The sequence below is a fragment of the Lepus europaeus genome, chromosome 9 (assembly GCF_033115175.1).
Source record: "Lepus europaeus isolate LE1 chromosome 9, mLepTim1.pri, whole genome shotgun sequence".
Taxonomy (NCBI): Eukaryota; Metazoa; Chordata; class Mammalia; order Lagomorpha; family Leporidae; genus Lepus; species Lepus europaeus.
The window spans coordinates 69,359,890-69,379,627 of record NC_084835.1 but is presented as its reverse complement, the minus strand read 5'-3'; the positions used below and the strand labels follow the sequence as shown (position 1 = coordinate 69,379,627).

Genomic DNA, 19,738 nt, shown 5'->3' with positions numbered 1-19,738 from the left:
ACCAGGAGTGCCTGCCCCTGTTTCTCTCTGCCCAGTCTTTATTCTTTCAAGGGCATCCTCAATTCCTTCTTCTCCATGAAGCTTTTCCTGGTCTCAAATGGATGTGAGTTGTCCCTCATTCAACCCTCAGAGCAGTTTGATTTTTTTAAATTGTCTTTTTCCACTTTGGATAATAGTGGCTTAGATATATACATTTCTTTCTCTTCTAACCATCAGTACTTTGTGTATTCTTTGAAAGACCCAACACAAGTCCACCAGTGCTTGGCCACGTTTTGTTGAAAGGTTTTGCTTTTTTTTTGTATTATTCCTGCTGTAGGACCCTCACTTCAGAATAAAGAGGGCAAACTGTGGGCCGGTGTTGTGGCGTAGTGGGCTGGGCCTCTGCCTGCTGCGCCAGCATCCCATATTGGTACCATTTTGTGTCCCGGCTGCTCCTTTCTGACCCAGCTCTCTACTTATGGCCTGGGAAAGCAGTGGAAGATGACCCAAGTACTTGGGTCCCTGAACCCATGTGGGAGACGTGAAAGAAGATCCTGGCTCCTAGCTCCTGGCTCCTGGTTTCAGATTGGCCCAGCTCCAGACATTTGGAGAGTGAACAAGTGGATGGAAGACCTCTCTCTCTGTCTATCCCTCTCTCTCTGTAACACTACCTCTCAAATAAATAAATAAAATCTTAAAAAAAGAGAGAGAGGGAGAATTGTGAGGAGCTTCTCCCACTAAGGATAAAGTTGCTGTAAACTAGATTCAATGTTTCTTCCTTTTCTCTATGTGCACTTCAATTTCACAGAGATTTTTTAAGCCCTTAATTACAGAAGAATATTATAACTCCTTGCCCCTAGGTTATTTTGAATAAGTCCTCAGGACCATATCTTTAATCCATAAGTATATAACTAGATATCCCAAAGATAAGAACCCTTTTTAAAAATGCAACAATACGGCCAGTGCCGCGGCTCACTAGGCTAATCCTCCGCCTTGCGGCGCCGGCACACCGGGTTCTAGACCCGGTCGGGGCACCGATCCTGTCCCGGTTGCCCCTCTTCCAGGCCAGCTCTCTGCTGTGGCTAGGGAGTGCAGTGGAGGATGGCCCAAGTCCTTGGGCCCTGCACCCCATGGAAGACCAGGAGAAGCACCTGGCTCCTGCCATCGGATTGGCGCGGTGCGCCTGCTGCAGCGCGCCTACCGCGGCGGCCATTGGAGGGTGAACCAACGGCAAAGGAAGACCTTTCTCTCTGTCTCTCTCTCTCACTGTCCACTCTGCCTGCCAAAATATATATATATATATATATATAAAAATGCAACAATACAATTATTAAACCAAAAAGTGAACCATAATCATAGGAATGATTTTTAGAACAAATTGTTTTAAGCCTTCTTCTCTGACTTTTCTCTCTGACTTTATGTCAGGAGAAGGTAACAGGCAGAAGCCACTAATCCTTCTTTCTTTTTTCTTTTTTGTCTCCGGTGCTCTTTGAGGGAGGAAGGACACTGTCGCCTTGCTCTCCAGGACAGTGTGGCTTTGCAGGACCAGCTGCATTACTTAAGTGGTCAAGGACACTGATGTGAACCATGTGCTCTGGCTCTCAAATTGGAAATCGAAGTGTATGGACTACCCTGGAGAATCCATCCTGACTACCATGGGGCATGAGAGGGAGACAAAGTAAAAAAAAAAAAAAAAAAAAAAGCCACTAATCCTTCTATCTATCCCTGGGCGATTCCTTCTTCCTTCTTGAAAAGACAGCACAAACAATGTAGATTAGGAGAGTTTTCTCTCCCACCCCCAATGTATTGAAACAAAAATGTAACAGAACCACCTGTTGGACTAAAAACATAATTTCCTCTTCTACTCATTCTACTGGCAAAGGATTGTCACATTGCGGTCATCTCATCCCTAACTTGACCATGGTGGACTCATGGAGCTGGCACAGAGATGCCGGGAGAGCAGAAGCTCAAGGCAAGCTTGCTGTGATAGTGAACACTGAGCTAGCTCTCCTCTGGGAGGGAGTGTTGAAGGCAACATGATTTAAGAACCTGAGTTTGCTGTTGGCACAGAATAAATCAATGGCCAAAGATCAGAGCTCGACATGAGGGAAGACTTACTTAACTACTTCACAACAGAATGAAATATACCATGTTGATAAATAAATGTGATTCTCATATAAAAGATTTCTGGTGTGTGTGTGTGTGTGTGTGTTTAAGATTTATTCATTCATTTGAAAGGCAGTGTAGTGGGGTCAGTGCTATGGTACAGCAAGTTAAGCTACCATCTTCAGGGCCAGCATCCCATATGGGCGCCGGTTTGAGTCCCAGCTGCTGCACTTCTGATCCAGCTCCTTGCTAACATGCGTGGGAAAGCAGCAGAAGATTGCCCAGTTGTTTGTACCCCTGCATGTGGAAAAAGCTCCTGGCTTCAGCCTGGCCCAGCCCTGACTGTTGTGGCAATTTGGGGAATGAAACAGCAGATGGAAGATCTCTCTCTCTCTCTGTCTCTCCCTCTCTTTCTCTCTGTCACTCTCCCTTTCAAATAAATGAATACATCTTTTAACAAATAAATAAAAATGAAAGGCAGTGTGGCAGTGAGAGACAGAGAGAGAGAGAGAGAGAGAGAGAGAGAGAGAGAGAGAGAGAGAATGGTCACAACAGCAAGGTCTGGGCCAGGCTGAAGCTAAGAGCCATGAGTTCCATCCTGGTTTCCCAATTGGTGGCAACAGCCCAAGTACTTGGGTGATCCTGTGCTGTCTTCCCAAGTGCATTAGCAGGATGCTATATGGGAAGCACAACAGCCAGAACTTGAACCAGTACTTGCACATGGTACACTGGCATTACAAAAGGCAGCTTAACCTGCTGCAACACAATGCCAACCTCTCTGGTGTTTTCTAAACATATTTGTGTGTTGTTTTTTTTTTTTTTGACAGGCAGAGTTAGACAGTGAGAGAGAGAGACAGAGAGAAAGGTCTTCCTTCCCTTGGTTCACCCCCCAAATGGCCGCTACAGCTGGCATGCTGTTGCTGGTGCACCACGCTCATCTGAAGCCAGGAGCCAGGTGCTTCCTCCTGGTCTCCCATGCGGGTGCAGGGCCCAAGCGCCTGGGCCATCCTCCACTGCACTCCTGGGCCACAGCAGAGAGCTGGACTGGAAGAGGAGCAACTGGGACAGAATACGGAGCCCCAACCGGAACTAGAACCTGAGGTGCCGGCACCATAGGCGGAGGATTAGCCTAGTGAGCTGTGGTGCCAGCCCATATTTGGTTTTAAGTACCAAGTGTGTTCAATATTTTAAAGCAAAGGATCCACTGTGTAATGACTAATGTTTATTATTTTTATGAAACTATTTTTTTTTAAAAATAGCATATTTAGCATATAGTTTATAGGTCATGGAAAATATCTTTCAAGAGTTAGAAATTTAAGAAAAAAGGAGACCTGGATACACACAGTTTTGAGATTGTTATTCTCAATCTATTCAATGCGACTACTGAGTTTCTAAATGCAACAGTGCCATCTGTTTTAATCAGAAGACCATGAGAACTGACTAAATGGAAAAACACAGTTGCTATGTGAGTATGAGAGTAATGAAGAGTGATACAGAACAGCTAGGTTAGAACATGACAAAGAGGCTAAGACAATACAACTTCCAGGTCTCAGAATGAAATTAATCATTTAAGGACACAACAATAATCCAGGATATTAATGGTGGTTCAGATAATTTCACATTTTAATAGACTATATAGGATGGTTAATTTTGTACCCGTAACAAAAAGTACCACTTGATCAAATTTATGTAGAACACTCCTCACCAGTTTTTAGTCATGTAATAGTTGTGATCACATGGAACCTTTACAAGAGGAAATATTACATTAGTGAGATTTTTGCTCTTGCGCTATGTTTTACAGAGCCATGGCCGTATTTTGTGGCAAGTGTCTGTCCCCTGGGGAAGTGAGAACACGACCACATATCACAGACTCACCACAGTGTCCAGCTGTATCCAGTGAACCTCGTTGCTAGAGCTGATTCGGGACTGTTGGGTCTGTAGCGTGTATGGGAAGGAGCTAACTTGGAGCACCAGGAGGTTGAAAGCTTCCAGAACTTCTCTGCAGTTTATTACTCTATCAGCCAATCCGTGACTGGGCTCACCGTGGGACAGAGAGCCTGAAATGACACTGGAAACATTGAAAGCCACATTAATGCCTCCTCATTTCACCAGTTATGCAGACACCAACATGGAGATAATGTTCTAGTTCTTATTTTTCTAGCTCTTTTGAACTCAGAGCAGGAGTAGAAACATGCAAAATTTGATTTGGAAGAGGAAAAATTGACATTCCTTCCTATCCTTTTTCAGACACTTTTCAGTGATATATATTTTTTTCTCTTCAGTTTGTGCCTGATCTGCTTTAAAGAGTAAGCTCAGATATTTTGGTCAAGGATAGCAACAATTAAGGCTGAGATCACCTTATTTTGAAAACTCATCTGAACAACGGATCTGCTCCATCAAAACATGAGGCTTACACCCCTAAAATGGTTGTGTTCTCAGAGTGGCCCCAAGCAGCAAGGTCTCCCCACTCTGCTAAAACCATGCTGCTTCCTCTCTTGGGCTGGTGAACTGTGAGGAGAGTGGAGGAGAAACTCTTACGACCCCACTTCCCATGATGGAGAACTTCATCTCTCAATGCTTTTCAGTTCTGATCAACTTGCGTGTACCAGCTTGTCCTGCAGCTTCAAAACCACATTTTTTTTTTTTTAATCAAAGAAGTAATCTCAACTTGGGGAATTAAATACAGGGAGATCCAATGTTTATTCTCAGAAACATTACCTCAAATTTTCTTTAAGTTTATTTATTTTTATTTATTTGAAAGGCAGAGTAGGGGCCGGCACTATGGCATAGTGGGTAACACTGCCTTCTGCAGTGTAGGCATCCCATGTGGGATGGTTCAAGTTCTGGCTGCTCTACTTCTTTTTTTTTTTTTTAACAGGCAGAGTGGACAGTGAGGGAGAGAGACAGGGAGAAAGGTCTTCCTTTTCCATTGGTTCACCCCCCAATGGCTGCTGCAGCTGGCACACCACACCGATCTGAAGCCAGGAGCCAGGTGCCTCTCCTGGTCTCCCATGCGGGTGTAGGGCCCAAGGACTTGGGCCATCCTCCACTGCACTCCTGGGCCACAGCAGAGAGCTGGCCTGGAAGAGGGGAAACCGGGTCAGAATCCGGCACCCCAACCGGGACTAGAACCCGGTGTGCTGGCGCTGCAGGTGGAGGATTAGCCTATTGAGCTGCAGCACCAGCCTGCTGCTCTACTTCTTATCCAGCTCCCTGCTAGTGTGCCTGGGAAAGTAGAAGAGGATGGCCTAGTCCTTGGGCACCTGCACCCACATGGGAGACCTGGGAAAAGTTCCTGGCCATCTGGGGAGTGAATCTTTCTATAATTTTGCCTTACAAATAAGTAAATCTTAAAAAAAAAAAAAAAAAAGGCAAAGTAACAGAGGAAGGGAGGGAGGGAGGACGAAGGAAAGAACAGATCTTCCAAATGCCAGCAATAACCAGGGCTAGGCCATGCTGAAGCCAGGAACTCCATCTGGCCTGCTCATGTAGGTGGCAGGGACTCAACCACTTGAGCCATCAACTGCTGCCTCCCAGGATCACATTAGCAGGAAGCTGGAGCAGAAGTGGAGGAGCCAGGACTTGAACAAGGAACTCGGATATGTGATATGGCCTTCCCAAGTGGCACCTTAACCTGCTATACCATGGTACCTGGCCAGCATTACCCCAGACTTTCAAAGACAAGGTATATAAGGGCACTCCAAAAAGTTCATGGAAGAATAGGATTAAATATGATTACTTTTGTATGAAAACTCCTAAAATCCATTTTTTCATAATAGGCATTTTCCATATATTAAAGTAACCTCAAATAAAGTCAGTGAGTCATCGCTGCTCATTGAGCACTAGCAATAACTGAATAGATGTGGCCAAGATTTCCTTTTCTTCCCTCTTTCTTCCTGCTCTCCTTCCCTTCTTCTAATCTAACAAGCTGTGCAAAACTCTTTTATGACTATACCTAACTTGTCGAATATCAAACACATTCTAGCTTCTCAACAAGAGCTTTTGTAATTCTGACATTTCTACCAGAGGCCAAAGAATTTCTAACTGCAGTGTCTTCTGGAGAAAAGAAAATCTATAAATGCTTGAGGATGCCTGAAATTTCCCACTCCTTACGCGGTGAAGACCGACGTTGACGTGTAATAGCATCTGTACAACCCCCCACCGCCGCCCCGCCATCCTCCACTTTTAAACTACTTGCCTTTTTAGTCCATGGGAACAAAGATGCCCCACACCAGATAATGACTATAATTTGATCTGGGAGCAAATGTAGCTCTATCATTCCAGACATACTGTTCTTTCATTAATAAGTCCATCCAAGAAATACGATATTCTCTTGTTTAAACTGGGAACCCAGAGAAGGTTTCAGATCTGTGCTCAGATCATTAAACTGGCATCTCTGCTGCCTTCAAAGGGAGAGCGAAGAGAGACGAGACTGTGAGCCAGAAGGAGGGGAGATGAAGGAAGCAGGGGAGAACCGGGAGGAGGTGGCGGGGGGAGGCCGTCTCCTTGGGTGCTCCTTCACCTCCACCTCCTGATTGCTGCCTTTTCTCCAGAGCAGCTGAGCCCTACAGTGCTCTGGGGCCAGTACTTCTAAGTTCACCTGCAGTACAGGCAAAACAGTGAGAAGGAAACAAGGAAAGAGTAGCAAGTTGCCAGTAAGCAGACAGCGAACATTTGCGTCCCTGAGCTTTCAAACCGCCACCTTTACATTATGTCATTATGCAACATTTACTGCTAGAGAAGAAAGATTGTATTTGCTCACTCTGAAGCAATCACCTCGTTAGTTCCACATGGGAGTTGTCATGGACCAGCACAAACAGGGTGTAGGGGTTCTGTTTCACCTTCCTCATAAAGACTTCAAACTTGCTTTGGATCTCACTGTCGAGACGCACAACGTATTTCTCTGCTCTCTGATGAGCTGTCCCATTGTCCTCCAGGCCCAAGTCTACAAGGACACCTGCCAAGAAGAAAGAGTTGACTGTTAAGCACACATGCACACACAGCCCAGATAAACATGTTCAGTATATGAATACTGGGTTTTAATCATATATACTTATACAGTTTTTGTTTTCTTTTTCATATTCCTCAACACAAATTTAAAGCAGAAATGCCAGATTCCCTTTTCTAGAGAGCACCCCACTCCACCTCCTACACCTAATGCAAATAACAAGCAATTAAAAAAATTTGTTTATTTATTTGAAAGGAAGAGTTACAGAGAGAGGGAGAGACACAGAGACCTTCCAGCAGATGATTCACTCCCCAGATGGCCGCAATGGCCGAGGCTATGCCAGGCTGATGCTGGTAGCCAGGAGATTCATCCAGGTATCCCACATGGGTGCAGGGGTCTAAGCACTTGGGCCATCCTCTACTGCTTTCCCAGGGATATTAGCAGAGAGCTGGATAGGAAGTGCAGCAGCCAGACTCAAACTGGCAGCCATGTGGGATGGTGGTGTCCCAGGTAGCAGATTAACGCCCCTTGCCCCAATGCTGGCCCTGCAAGGGATGTTCTAATATATGAAGTAAAGGCAGTAGAATGTACAATTAAATTCTACTTATGCATAAGGAGCTGCTGGGAATAGCTACTACAGGTCACCTGGGGAGCAAAATTGGGGGTTATAGCTCTTGATGAAATTAATATAATTGCATAATCCTTTTTACCTCCAATTTAGCAACAAAATATATATGAGAAAGGAAAATACAATGTAAGTTTCAAAGATAGCATTTTTAATTTAAAAATTTATTTGAAATGTAGAGTCACAGATAGAGATAGAGGTAGAATAAAGTGATGTTCCATTTATTGGTTCACGCCACAAAAGTCAGGCCAGGCTGAAGCCAAGATCCAAAAACAGTCTGTGCCTCCCACATGGGAGGCAGGGACCCACATACTTGCACCAGCACCTACTGCCTCCCAGGGTATGCACTGGGAAGATGCAGGAGTCAGGAGCAGAGCTGGGACTCAAACCCAGGAACTCTGATATGAGATGTGAGCTTCTGAAGCAGTGCCCTTTTTTCTTTTTTCTTTTTTAATTTTAAAGATTTACTTGAGAGGCAGAGCTGTAGAGAGAGAAAGGGAGAGACAGAGAAGAACGTCTTTCATCTGCTGGTTCACTCCATAATGGCTGGAACTGGGCCAATCCAAAGCCAGGAGCCAGGAGCTTCTTCCAGGTCTCCCACGTGGGTGCAGGGGCCCAAGCACCTGGACCATCTTTTGCTGCTTTCCCAGGCCATAACCTGGGAGCTGCTGGGACACTAACTGGCGCCCATATGCAATGCCAGTGCTGCAGGTGGAGGCTTAGCCTTCCACAACACAGCAGTGGCACCTGAAGCAATGTCTTAACTGCTATGCCAAACACCTGCCCCAATTAAAAGGTTTTTGAGGTAGTGTTTTATTCAATTTTATACAGTAACAATTTTTCATATTATCTAGAATGTTAAAGCCCTCTGTGAATGTCAGATTTATGTACCAAATTTATAAATGAATTGAATTACCCATGATTACCATATTTTCAAAATGTTAGAAACTGAAACTGACTACTGTATCATTTTATCTGCCTATAATTAAGTTATTTCTACATATAGACATCTAAAATAGCTCTAGGCAGATGAAATTGTCAGAATAATTAACTACAACACCAAATCCTTCTTTAAAATAAAAATCATTTTATGAATTATGCTGACTTAATTTATCTAGCTGACCTTCTAATATAAAACCAGCTCACTTAACAACTACATGCAATTAGCATATATACTATGCTAGATCCTGTATACTATGTCTCTAAATGGTGTAAAAGGAAAAATGTTTTCCACACTAAAAAGTGACGATAACAAAAAGATGTTCAGGGTGGGTATTGTGGTGCAGATTAAGCTGCTGCTTGGGACACCTGCATCCCATAGCAGAGTGCAGGTTTGAGTCCCAGTTTCTCCATTTCTGATTCAGCTTTCTGCTGCTAATACATCTTTGGAGGCGGCAGTTAATGGCTCAAGTGCTTGGATCCCTGCCACTCATGTAGGAGATTCAGTTGGAGTTCCAGGTTCCTGGCTTCAGCTTGGTCAAACCCTAGCTGTTGTGGACATTTGAGGAATGAACAAGCAGATGGAAGATTCTCTCTCTCTCTCTCTCTGCCTTTCAAGTAGAACAAAATAAACATTTAAAAACAAAAGATAGACTGTGAGTTTTAAAAATTTATTTGACAGGTAGAGTTATAGACAGTGAGAGAGAGAGAGAGAGAGAGAGAGAGAGAGAGAGAGAGAGAAAGGTCTTCCTTCTGTTGGTTCACTCCCCAAATGGCCACTACGGCCAGAGCTGCACTGATCCAAAGCCAGGATCCAGGTGCTTCTTCTTGGTCTCCCATGCGGGTGCAGGGGCCCAACCACTTGGGCCTTCCGCCACAGCAGAGAGCTGGACTGGAAGAGGAACAGCTGGGATTAGAACCCGGCACCCATATGGGATGCTGGCGCCGCAGGCGGAGGATTAACCAAGTGAGCCATGGCGCCAGCCCCAGTGATTTTGTTTTTAAACATTTTTCATTAGGAGTCTTTACTTAGAGATTATCTTCAACTTCCATCCAAAATTTAGTAGAAAAATTGTGTTGTATTTCCAAAATCAGTCAATCAAACACTTAATCTGGCAGGTAAATTTAGATTTTCCTTTTTTTTGAAAGTGGATTGTCTGTTAAACTAATTCAACATTTGATAGCTACTGACTATGTGTCTGTCAGGTACTGTACTAGCCCTGCAGATTCAGAGAGGAACAGGATGAAGATATTAATCTCATGGATGAGGAAAGGGGGTAATTCTGACAGGTGTCACGATGGAAGGCAAGGTACTATGGACACAGCAGGTTACCGGAAGCAGAGAGAGAGGACCTACTTCATCTCTCAGGGCTCCTGTTTCCTGACCTGTAAAATGAGGAGAGCAGTAACAGTTGGGAATTGGTCCTTAGGAAACGAACAGTGTGAGTTAAGGAATCTCAATATGAAAAGATCAGAACTAATTCAGAAAGAGGAAAAAATGTACAGAATGTACCTTATTTCAGAACAAATGAAATAAAGATCAACTGTAAGCCTTGGATAGGCCAATTTCATTCATGTCCTTTTTGGGAAAACAAAGTTGCAGTTGTCCTAAGGTTGCTCTCTTAGATGCAACATGGATGTCAGCCACCGCTGCGTGCCAGCTGGCCCTGCTGGTGGCACTGGATAGAGAGGTGCAGTCAGACCTCCCTGATGGTGGGTTTCTACATGGGTGTTGTTAGGAGTCACCCTTCCTTTACCTTTTACTCTAGACTTGCTTTCATTTTTGTGTTTTGTTTCTTCCCTGGTTATGAAAATGAAAGACACTCATCTTGGAAACCAAATGGAAAGGATAGAGATTTTTTATTTTAAAGAAAAAAATTATCCATAATTCCTTAATTCAGAATAAGGCTCTGCTGACATTTGTGCTTTCCTTTCTTGTTTTTCCTATGTATATTGTGCTATTTGGCTCCTATTTTACAAATGTATATTGTGATTTTTCTCACATATTACTGTAAATTAAGAAGCCAAACCATTACTGTTTGTTAATATTACATCTGTGCAGAAAACACATAAAACCGCCAATGGATAAGTAAATTAAACTAGTAAGAATCTAGTTACGTTGGGGCCAGTGCTGTGGTGTAGTGGGTAAAGCTGCCACCTGCAGGGCTGGCATCTCATATGGGTGCTGATTCAAGTCCTGGCTGCTCCACTTCTGATCCAGCTCTCTGCTATGGCCTGGGAAAGCAGTAGAAGATGGCCCAAGTCCTTGGGCCCCTGCACTCACATGGGAGACCTAGAAGAAGCTCCTGAGTCCTAGCTTTGGATTGGCCCAGCTCCGGCCTTTGTGGCCATTTGGGGAGTGAACCAACAGATGGAAGACCTCTCTCTCTGCCACTGCCTCTCTCTAATTCTTTCAAATAAATAAATCTTTTTAAAAATAATCTAGTTAAGGTTAATGGATTACAAATCAATATACAAAAACATAGTTGCATTCCTGTAAACCATCAGCAAACAGATGTGAAGTGCACTTTAAAAACATTTATGATAGCATCAAAATATTAAATATTTAGGAATAAATATTATAAGAAGTATAAGAGATCTTTTTAGAGAAAAAGATGAAACTGTTCATAAGATCTGTATAGTGCTGCATCATAAAATAAAAGCAAAATTAAATTTTCCTTAAAGTTAACCAGAGAGTCTAATAAATATTTTAATGTTGCTTAACTTGAAAATTTATTTTATAAATGTATATGGCAGAGAAAAGAACAAAGAAGAGTGAAGACGATCCTGAAGTCGGAAAGGCAGGAGAGAGCTACACACCAGAGAGTAAGAATTAGAGCTGGGGTAAGGAGACAGAATGCTCTGGGCACAGGAAAGGAAACCCGGAGACAGCCCCTTCACATGTGGAAACCTGATTATAAGTCCTAAAGCTTGCCTTGCAGATCAGTGGCAAAAAAGATGAGCTCTTCAATAAATAGTGCTAAAGAACTGTTATCCATATGAAAAAATAGATATTGTATCTCACTTGATCTGCTTTACAAAGAGCAATTTCCAATGGATTAAATTTATTGTAAAAAACCTCACAGGGAATTTCTTGAAGCACAAAAGGGCAAAAGACAAATTACACTTAAGAACTTGTATTCATCAAAGATATTTTAAATAAAGAGATAAGCCTCCCGAGTTTGTAAAAAGTTTTATTAACAAAGGATTGTCACCCAGAATTAATCCTATAGATCCAAGAGAGAAATAGACAAAAAAAATTTTTATAGAAATTTCATGGAAGATGGCCGGCGCTGTGGCTTAACAGGCTAATCCTCCGCCTTGCGGCGCCGGCACACCGGGTTCTAATCCCAGTTGGGGCGCCGGATTCTATCCCAGTTGCCCCTCTTCCAGGCCAGCTCTCTGCTATGGCCCGGGAAGGCAGTGGGGGATGGCCCAAGTGCTTGGGCCCTGCACCCCATGGGAGACCAGGAGAAGCACCTGGCTCCTGGCTTCGGATCAGTGAGATGCGCCGGCCGCAGTGGCCATTGGAGGGTGAACCAACGGCAAAAAGGAAGACCTTTCTCTCTGTCTCTCTCTTACTATCCACTCTGCCTGTCAAAAAAAAAAAAAAAAAAAAAAGAAATTTCATGGAAGAAACCAAATAGACAATAAACCTATGAAAACATGTTCAATTTCATTAATAAGGAAAATACAAATTAAAATCAATAATCTGTCTCTGCCTTTCAAACAATGAAACACACAATGAAATAGAACCATCCCAAACGGATAAACATTTCAAAACAAGACAATTGTTAGAAACAAGTAGATGGGAAAAAATATCCATGTATCTCTTTATTTCTGTAAAAGAAATACAGGAAAAGTAAACCTGAAACAAAAAAGCCCTGGGTGCCCACAGGAGTGTGGAAGGGAGAGAGGATACAGAGCAGGCCTGAAGGAGGAGATAGCTCTGACTCTCAGAAGCCCAGCAGTAGACAAGCAAACAGATGAAATCAACCAAAAATGGAGGGAAGCAGGGTGCAAAACAGAGCTCAGACTGTAACAAAGAAAACCTTAGCATAGCCACACGGAAGGGGGTCAGGACGAAGAGTAAACCTAACTGAAGCAAGTTAATGTTTTGATCCTTGCTATGAGGCTGAAGACAAAAAACAAAACAAAACAAAACAAAAAAAAAACAAACAACAAACCACAAAATCTTTAGTAAATCTGCTAGCAATTGTGTAATTACTAGAAAAAAAAAAACTAAAGAAGTAAATATATTATAGATAATAAGAATCAATTTTCTTCCTGTCCAAAAAAGAAGTTAAAAATAAAGCAAGGGGAAAGACTACAATGAACTTTGAAGGGGGCAAGACTAGAATTGAAGGTATCAGTATAAACTCATATATATATTTTTTAAGATTTATTTGTTTATTTGAAAGTCAGAGTTACACAGAGAGAGAAGGAGAGGCAGAGAGAGAGAGAGAGAGAGAGAGAGAGAGGTCTTCCATTTGCTGGTTCACTCCCCAATTGGCCGCAACAACTGGAGCTGCGCCAATCCGCCAATCCGAAGCCAGGAGCCAGGAGCTTTTTCTAGGTCTCCCACGTGAGTCAGGTGCAGGGGTCCAAGGACGTGGGCCATCTTCTACTGCTTTCCCAGGCCATAGCAGAGAGCAGGATTGGAAGTGGAGCAGCCAGGTCTCAAACCAGTACCCATATAGGATGCTGGCACTGCAGGCAGTGGCCTAACCTGCTATGCCACAGCGCTGGCCCCCATGAATTCATATTTTTAAAGAGACATAGAAATAAAGAGGTGTATGTGTGCACACATGCAGTAATGCACATACATACGTTTCCTAGCTCTATCTGCTAGAAGGAATGAGACCCCAGTAGCAGTGAGCACACTTAACACCCAGAGTTTGGCTTCTAAATTATTCAGTAGAGGGAATCAGGGTTTCTTGGAAAAGAGAGGTTAACAGCAAAGTTGAGACAGGGAAATAAAACAATCCTAGGGGCTGGCCTTGTGGCATAGCAGGTTAAGCTACCACCTGCCATGCTGGTATCCCATTTGGAAGATGGTTTGAGTCCTGGCTGCTTGACTTCCAATTCAGCTACCTGCTAATGAGCCTGGAAAAGCAGCAGAGAATGGCCCAAGTCCTTGGGCCCCTGAACCCATCAGGGTGGGCGACCCTGATGAAGCTCCTGGATCCTGGTGTTGGCCTGGAACAGCCCTGGCCATTGTGGCAATTTGGGAAGTGAACCAGCAGATGGAAGATTTCTCTCTCTCTCTTCCTCTCTCTGTAACTCTGCCTTTCAAATAAATGAATAAACCTTTAAAATGAACAAATAAAAATAACCCCAGAATGCATTGTGGTTCCTACAAATGAAGTATGTAAAAACAAAATAAGGATGGTGGTGTTAAACAAAACACAACAACCTGCCTGGAGTAGACACCAGTGGCCAAAAATGGAAAATTTGAGCAACAAAATAAATGATAGCATTGGAAATAACCTGTAGAATGAAACACACATGAACAATAACAATATAAATGAAAGAAGAGGAAGATCTTTTTCTTACAGATTTCAAGTAACGAGCTCCTATTAGTAAAATAGGGAGAATGATAAAAATGCAAAATTACCATTATGCAAATATAACAATAAATTGCAGGCAAGACTCATTGATGGATGTTAAAATTAGTGGTTGAAAATGAGAGGATAAACATTATATTAGCACTGTCTTGAAGTATTTCCACAAAAATATTTTTTAATTACAAAGAAAAGAATTGTAGCTTTACAAAAGAGAAGCCTGCAAACATACCTTAATCATGATTAAAGCTTACGGTACCAAAGATGAAACACAGCAACATCCCGTGCTTCCCAACATTGTGCACACAGGATATGATACCACATCTGTGTTTTTTTGGCCCAAAACACACAACCCCAACCTGATCATGAGGAAACATCAGACATTCCTAAATTGAGAAGCGTTACACTAAACAGCTGGCAAGTATTCACTTAAGGCCATGAGAAACAAGGTACAGCTGAAGAAATGTTGCACCTTGGAGCCGGTGAAAGACACAGCTGAATGCAATGTGTGATCCTGGACTGGAAACTGGAACAAGAAAATGATATTAAGGGAAAGACTAGTGGGATCTTCCATTAGTTAACAGTATTATTTCAGCACTGGTTTTTCTGCTTTGATAGTTATACTATGGTTATGCTAGCTGTTAACTTGAAGAGAAGCTCGGTGAAGGATATAGTAAACTCTACTATTTTTAACAGCTTTATTGAGATAAATATGTATTCACACATAATTTACACACCTATAATGTACGATTTTATGACTTTTATCATATTAACAGTTCCACATCCACCACTACAGTCAATGTTAGAACACTTTCATCACCTGTGAATGAAATCCCATATCCTTTATTTTATTTTTATTTTTTTGACAGGCAGAGTGGACAGTGAGAGAGAGAGAGACAGAGAGAAAGGTCTTCATTTGCCGTTGGTTCACCCTCCAATGGCTGCCATGGCCAGCGCACCGCGCGGATCCAAAGGCAGGAGCCAGGTGCTTCTCCTGGTCACCCATGGGGTGCAGGGCCCAAGCACTTGGGCCATCCTCCACTGCACTCCTGGGCCACAGCAGAGAGCTGGCCTGGAAGAGGGGCAACCGGGACAGAATCGGTGCCCCGACCGGGACTAGAACCTGGTGTGCCAGCGCCACAGGTGGAGGATTAGCCTATTGAGCTGCAGTGCCGGCCCAAATCCCATATCCTTTAATAATAATCCCATACCCCTCAATCCTCATCCCTTGACAATCACCAATTTACTTTGTGTCTCTATAGCTTAGCTAGTTCTGGACATTTCTTATAAGTGGAACCACAAAATATGCAGTCTTGTGACTGGCTTCATTCAGTTGGAATACTGTTTTCAAGTTTTGTTCATGCTGTAGCATGCACTAATACTCCATTGCTCTTCATTGCTAATATTCTTTAGAATGGGCACACCACATTTTACTTACACACTCATCAGTTAGTGGACACTTGGGTTGTTTTCACTTTGGGAGCTATTATGAAAAATACTGTTATGAACATTTGTGTTCAGGTTTTGTGTGGTCATATGAGTATGTTTATACTTCCCTCTCATTTCATGCTGTTGGGTCACATGTTAACTCTGTTTAACCACTTAAGCAGTCTGTTTTCTAACATGGCTGTATGATTTCACATTTGTTCCAGCAGTGTATGGGGTTCCAGCTTCTCCACATACTCAAACATTACTTTTCTCTTTTTATTATAACCACTGTAGTAGTGCATAGTAGTATTTCATTGTGATCTTGATTTTCATTTCTCCAATGGCTAATGATGTTAGGCATTTTTTTCTCATGTCTTATTGCCCATTCATACACCTTCTCTGGATAAATGCCTATTCAAATCCTTCACCTGTATCTTAATTACACTATTTGTCTATTTATTATTGAGTTGTGATAGGTCTTTATATATTATAAACATAGTCCTTTATCAGATATATGATGTTCAAATAGTTTCTCCTATTCTGTGGGCTGTCTTTTCACTTACTTGATAGTATCTTTCAATGCACAAATGTTTTTAATTTTGATGATGTTCAGTTTATTTATAAAAATTTATACTTTCAGTGTCCCATCTAAGAAATCATTAATGATTAATTCAAAGTCACAAAGATTTACAATGTTTTCTTCAAGTACTTTTATAGTTTTAGCTCTCATATTTAGTTCTTTGATCCATTCTGTTTTTCATATGTGAGATAGGGAAGCCAACTTCATGTTGTTGCATGTGGATATCCAGTTATCCTAGCACTATTCACTGAAAAGACTATTTCTCAATTAAATTATCTTGGCAGCCTTGTTGAAATTCAGTGAACTGGGGCTGGCACTGTGGTGCAGTGGGTTAAGCCACTGCCTGTGACGCCAGCATCTCATAAGAATGCCAGTTTGAATCCCAGCTGTTTCACTTCCAATCTGGCTCCCTGCTAATGCAGCTGGGAAAGTAGCAGAAGAAGGCCCAACTACTTGCACCCCTGCCACCTACATGGGATACCTGGATGGATCCTGGCTCCTGGTCTTCAGCCTGGCCCACCTGTTGCTGCCATTTGGGGAGTGAACCAGCAGATGGAAGACCTGTCTCTGTCTCTCCCTTGTTATTTGTAACTCTGCCTTTCAAATAAATAAAACAAATCTTCTAAAAATAAAAAAATTCAATTAACTGTAAATAGGAGAGTTTATTTTTAGATTCCCAATTCTACTCACTGGGGAGTAAACCAACAGAAGGAAGACCTTTCTCTCTGTCTCTCACTGTCTATAACTCTACCTGTCAAATAAATACAAAAAAAATTTTTTAAATTAATGTATTCAAATCCATGAACATGGATATCTTTTCAGTTACTTAGGTCTTCTTTAATGTCTTAATGTCTTTTTTTTGAAAGGCGGTGTTAACAAAGAGAGAGGAAGTGAGATCTTCCATCTGCTGATTTATTCCCTGAATGGGTCAGGCTGAAACCAGGAGCTCCATCTGGGCCTCCCACGTGGATGCAGGGGCCCAAGCACTTTCTCCATCTTTTGCTGCTTTCCCAGGTGCATTAGCAGGGAGCTGGATTGGAAGGGGAGCAGCCAGGATTCGAATGGGCATTCATATGGATGCCCATGTTGCAGGCAGCAGTTTAACCTACTGTGCCACAATACTGGCCCCTTCTTTAGTGTTTTTCAACAGTGTTTTATAGTTTTATTATAAGCTTTACACATTTTTGTCAAATTATTATTTTATTCTTTTAATGCTATTATAAATGTAGTTGTTCATTTCATTTTTGGATCCCTTGTGCTATTTTTGTGACTTCTGTTTTTGTCTAAAATTATTTTAAGGCAAAAAAATTTTAAAGAAACATGCCCCTATCAACTATTTTCAAATGAAGCACATACATTGTGGGCGAAACTTAAATATGACTTTGTATAAAAATGTCCCCTTATTTGGTAAAGTTGGAAATGTACACAACCTATACATCAACAGAGAAATTTTTACACGTACCAACAAGCAGAGTTAGAAAGAGTAAAAAACTAGAAACATCCAAATGTCTGACAGTGGAAATGACTTGTTTAAAAATGTGTGACAGGTATATTCCATATGGCAAATACTGAAATATAGTGAAACGAAATGAAGTACAGCTTCACGCACCAGGACTGATTTCCAGCACATAGTGCTGAGCACAAAAAGTGAATCGCAGAATACATAACGCATGGTATTTACCAAAAAGTATCAAGTATAAAAAATTAAATGATATGCTATTTAGGAGTTAAGGCATTATGGTAAAACTACAAATACCAGCAAGCCATGATAAACCCCAAATTCAGGATATGGCTATCTTTGAAGAAGAAGCAACATTAACATCAGAGTGCTCCTTATTTTGGTGGTGATGGAGGTCATTTGGTTGTGATTTTTTTTAGTATCTTTTATTAATGTTGTGGTTTTTTTGATAATTAATGTTTCTTAAGCACCCATATTTTAGAAACAAAAAAATGACAACTATACTAAATTTCATCTGATGGACATATCAATGAACAGCAACTATTTCCCATTTACTTTATTATTATTATTATTATTATTGACAGGTAGAGTTAGACAGTGAGAGAGAGAGACAGAGAGAAGGGTCTTCCTTCCATTGGTTTACTCCCAAAATGGCCGCTATGGCTGGAGCAGTGCTGATCCGAAGCCAAGACCTAGGTGATTCCTCCTGGTCTCCCATGCAGTTACAGGTGCCCAAGCACTTGGGCCATCCTCCACTGCCTTCCTGGGCCACAGCAGAGAGCTGGACTGGAAGAGGAGCAACCGGAACTAGAACCTGGCGCCCATATGGCTGCAGGTGGAGGATTAACCAAGTGAACCATGGCGCCAGCTCCCCCCCCCCCATTTACTTTCTATTTTGAATACAACAGAAATTGAGCTAGTGCAATATTTGTGTATACTCTTTAATCAGAATAACCAATTGCTAAAATTCTGCTATGCTTGCCTTTTCTTCTTATTATGCTTTAATTTATTGGTAAATAATTTGAAACAAGTAACCCATATTGTAATATCTCATCCCTGAATTCTTCAACATGTGTGGCAGAAGAGCAAAGGCATTCTTCTCCATAACCACAACGGCACTGTTATATCTTTTTTTTTTTTTTTTTTGACAGGCAGAGTGGACAGTGAGAGAGAGAGACAGAGAGAAAGGTCTTCCTTTTTGCCGTTGGTTCACCCTCCAATGGCCGCTGCGGCCAGCGCATCACGCTGATCCGAAGCCAGGAGCCAGGTGCTTCTCCTGGTCTCCCATGCGGGTGCAGGGCCCAAGGACCTGGGCCATCCTCCACTGCCTTCCCGGGCCATAGCAGAGAGCTGGCCCGGAAGAGGGGCAACTGGGACAGAATCCAGTGCCCCGACCGGGACTAGAACCCGGTGTGCCAACCTCTTGAGCCATGGCGCCGGCCCTCTGTTATATCTTACAAAATGACTGACATCATAATAATGGTCTCTTATACACAGCCTGTACTTTTTTGAGTTTTACTAATTGCCTTTGCTTTGTGTTTTTTATTTTTTATTTTTAGGTTGAATATCCAATCAAGAAATAAGCAGGGGTTTGGGAGCTGAGGAGACTGGATGTTGGCCAAAAAATAGAAAACTTTAGTTAGAAAATTTCAGTGCAGTGCGTGGCAGGTAAATCTGCAACCTGCAGTGGTGGCATCCCCTATGGACGCCAGCGAGTCCTGGCTGCTCCACTTCAGATCTAGTTCCCTGCTAACGTGCCTGGGAAAGCAGTGGAAGATGACCCAAGTGCTTGGGCCCCTACACCCATGTGGGAGACCCGGAAGAAGCTCCAGGCTCCTGGCTTTGGATCAGCTTAGCTCCAGCCATTGCGGGCATTTGGAGAGTGAGCTAGCAGATTGAGGATATCTCTCTCTCTGTCTATAAATCTATCTTACAAAATAAATAAATAAATAAATAAATCAAAAAAAAAGAAAGTTTCAGTTGGACAGGAAGAATAAAGTGTCACCTTTTTCCAACTCTACAACAAAAAATTAGTGTCGGCAGGGCCCACCTGGGCTACCAATAATGCTACCAAAAGATTAAGGGCTATGTCTACCTAAATATTAAATCT

At 42.3% G+C, this 19,738-nt stretch overlaps 1 protein-coding gene across 1 annotated transcript in view; it reads right to left on the bottom strand.

Moving 5' to 3' along the window:
* GREB1L (GREB1 like retinoic acid receptor coactivator) overlaps positions 1-19,738 on the bottom strand; it is a 278,077-nt gene that overhangs the window by 38,663 nt on the left and 219,676 nt on the right. Inside the window, exons 18-19 of the mRNA XM_062201447.1 lie at positions 6,862-7,042; positions 3,961-4,153 (exon numbers count right to left, since the gene is read on the bottom strand). Coding sequence (XP_062057431.1) covers positions 3,961-4,153; positions 6,862-7,042 — 374 coding nt within the window. The remainder of the gene's footprint in view (positions 1-3,960; positions 4,154-6,861; positions 7,043-19,738) is intronic.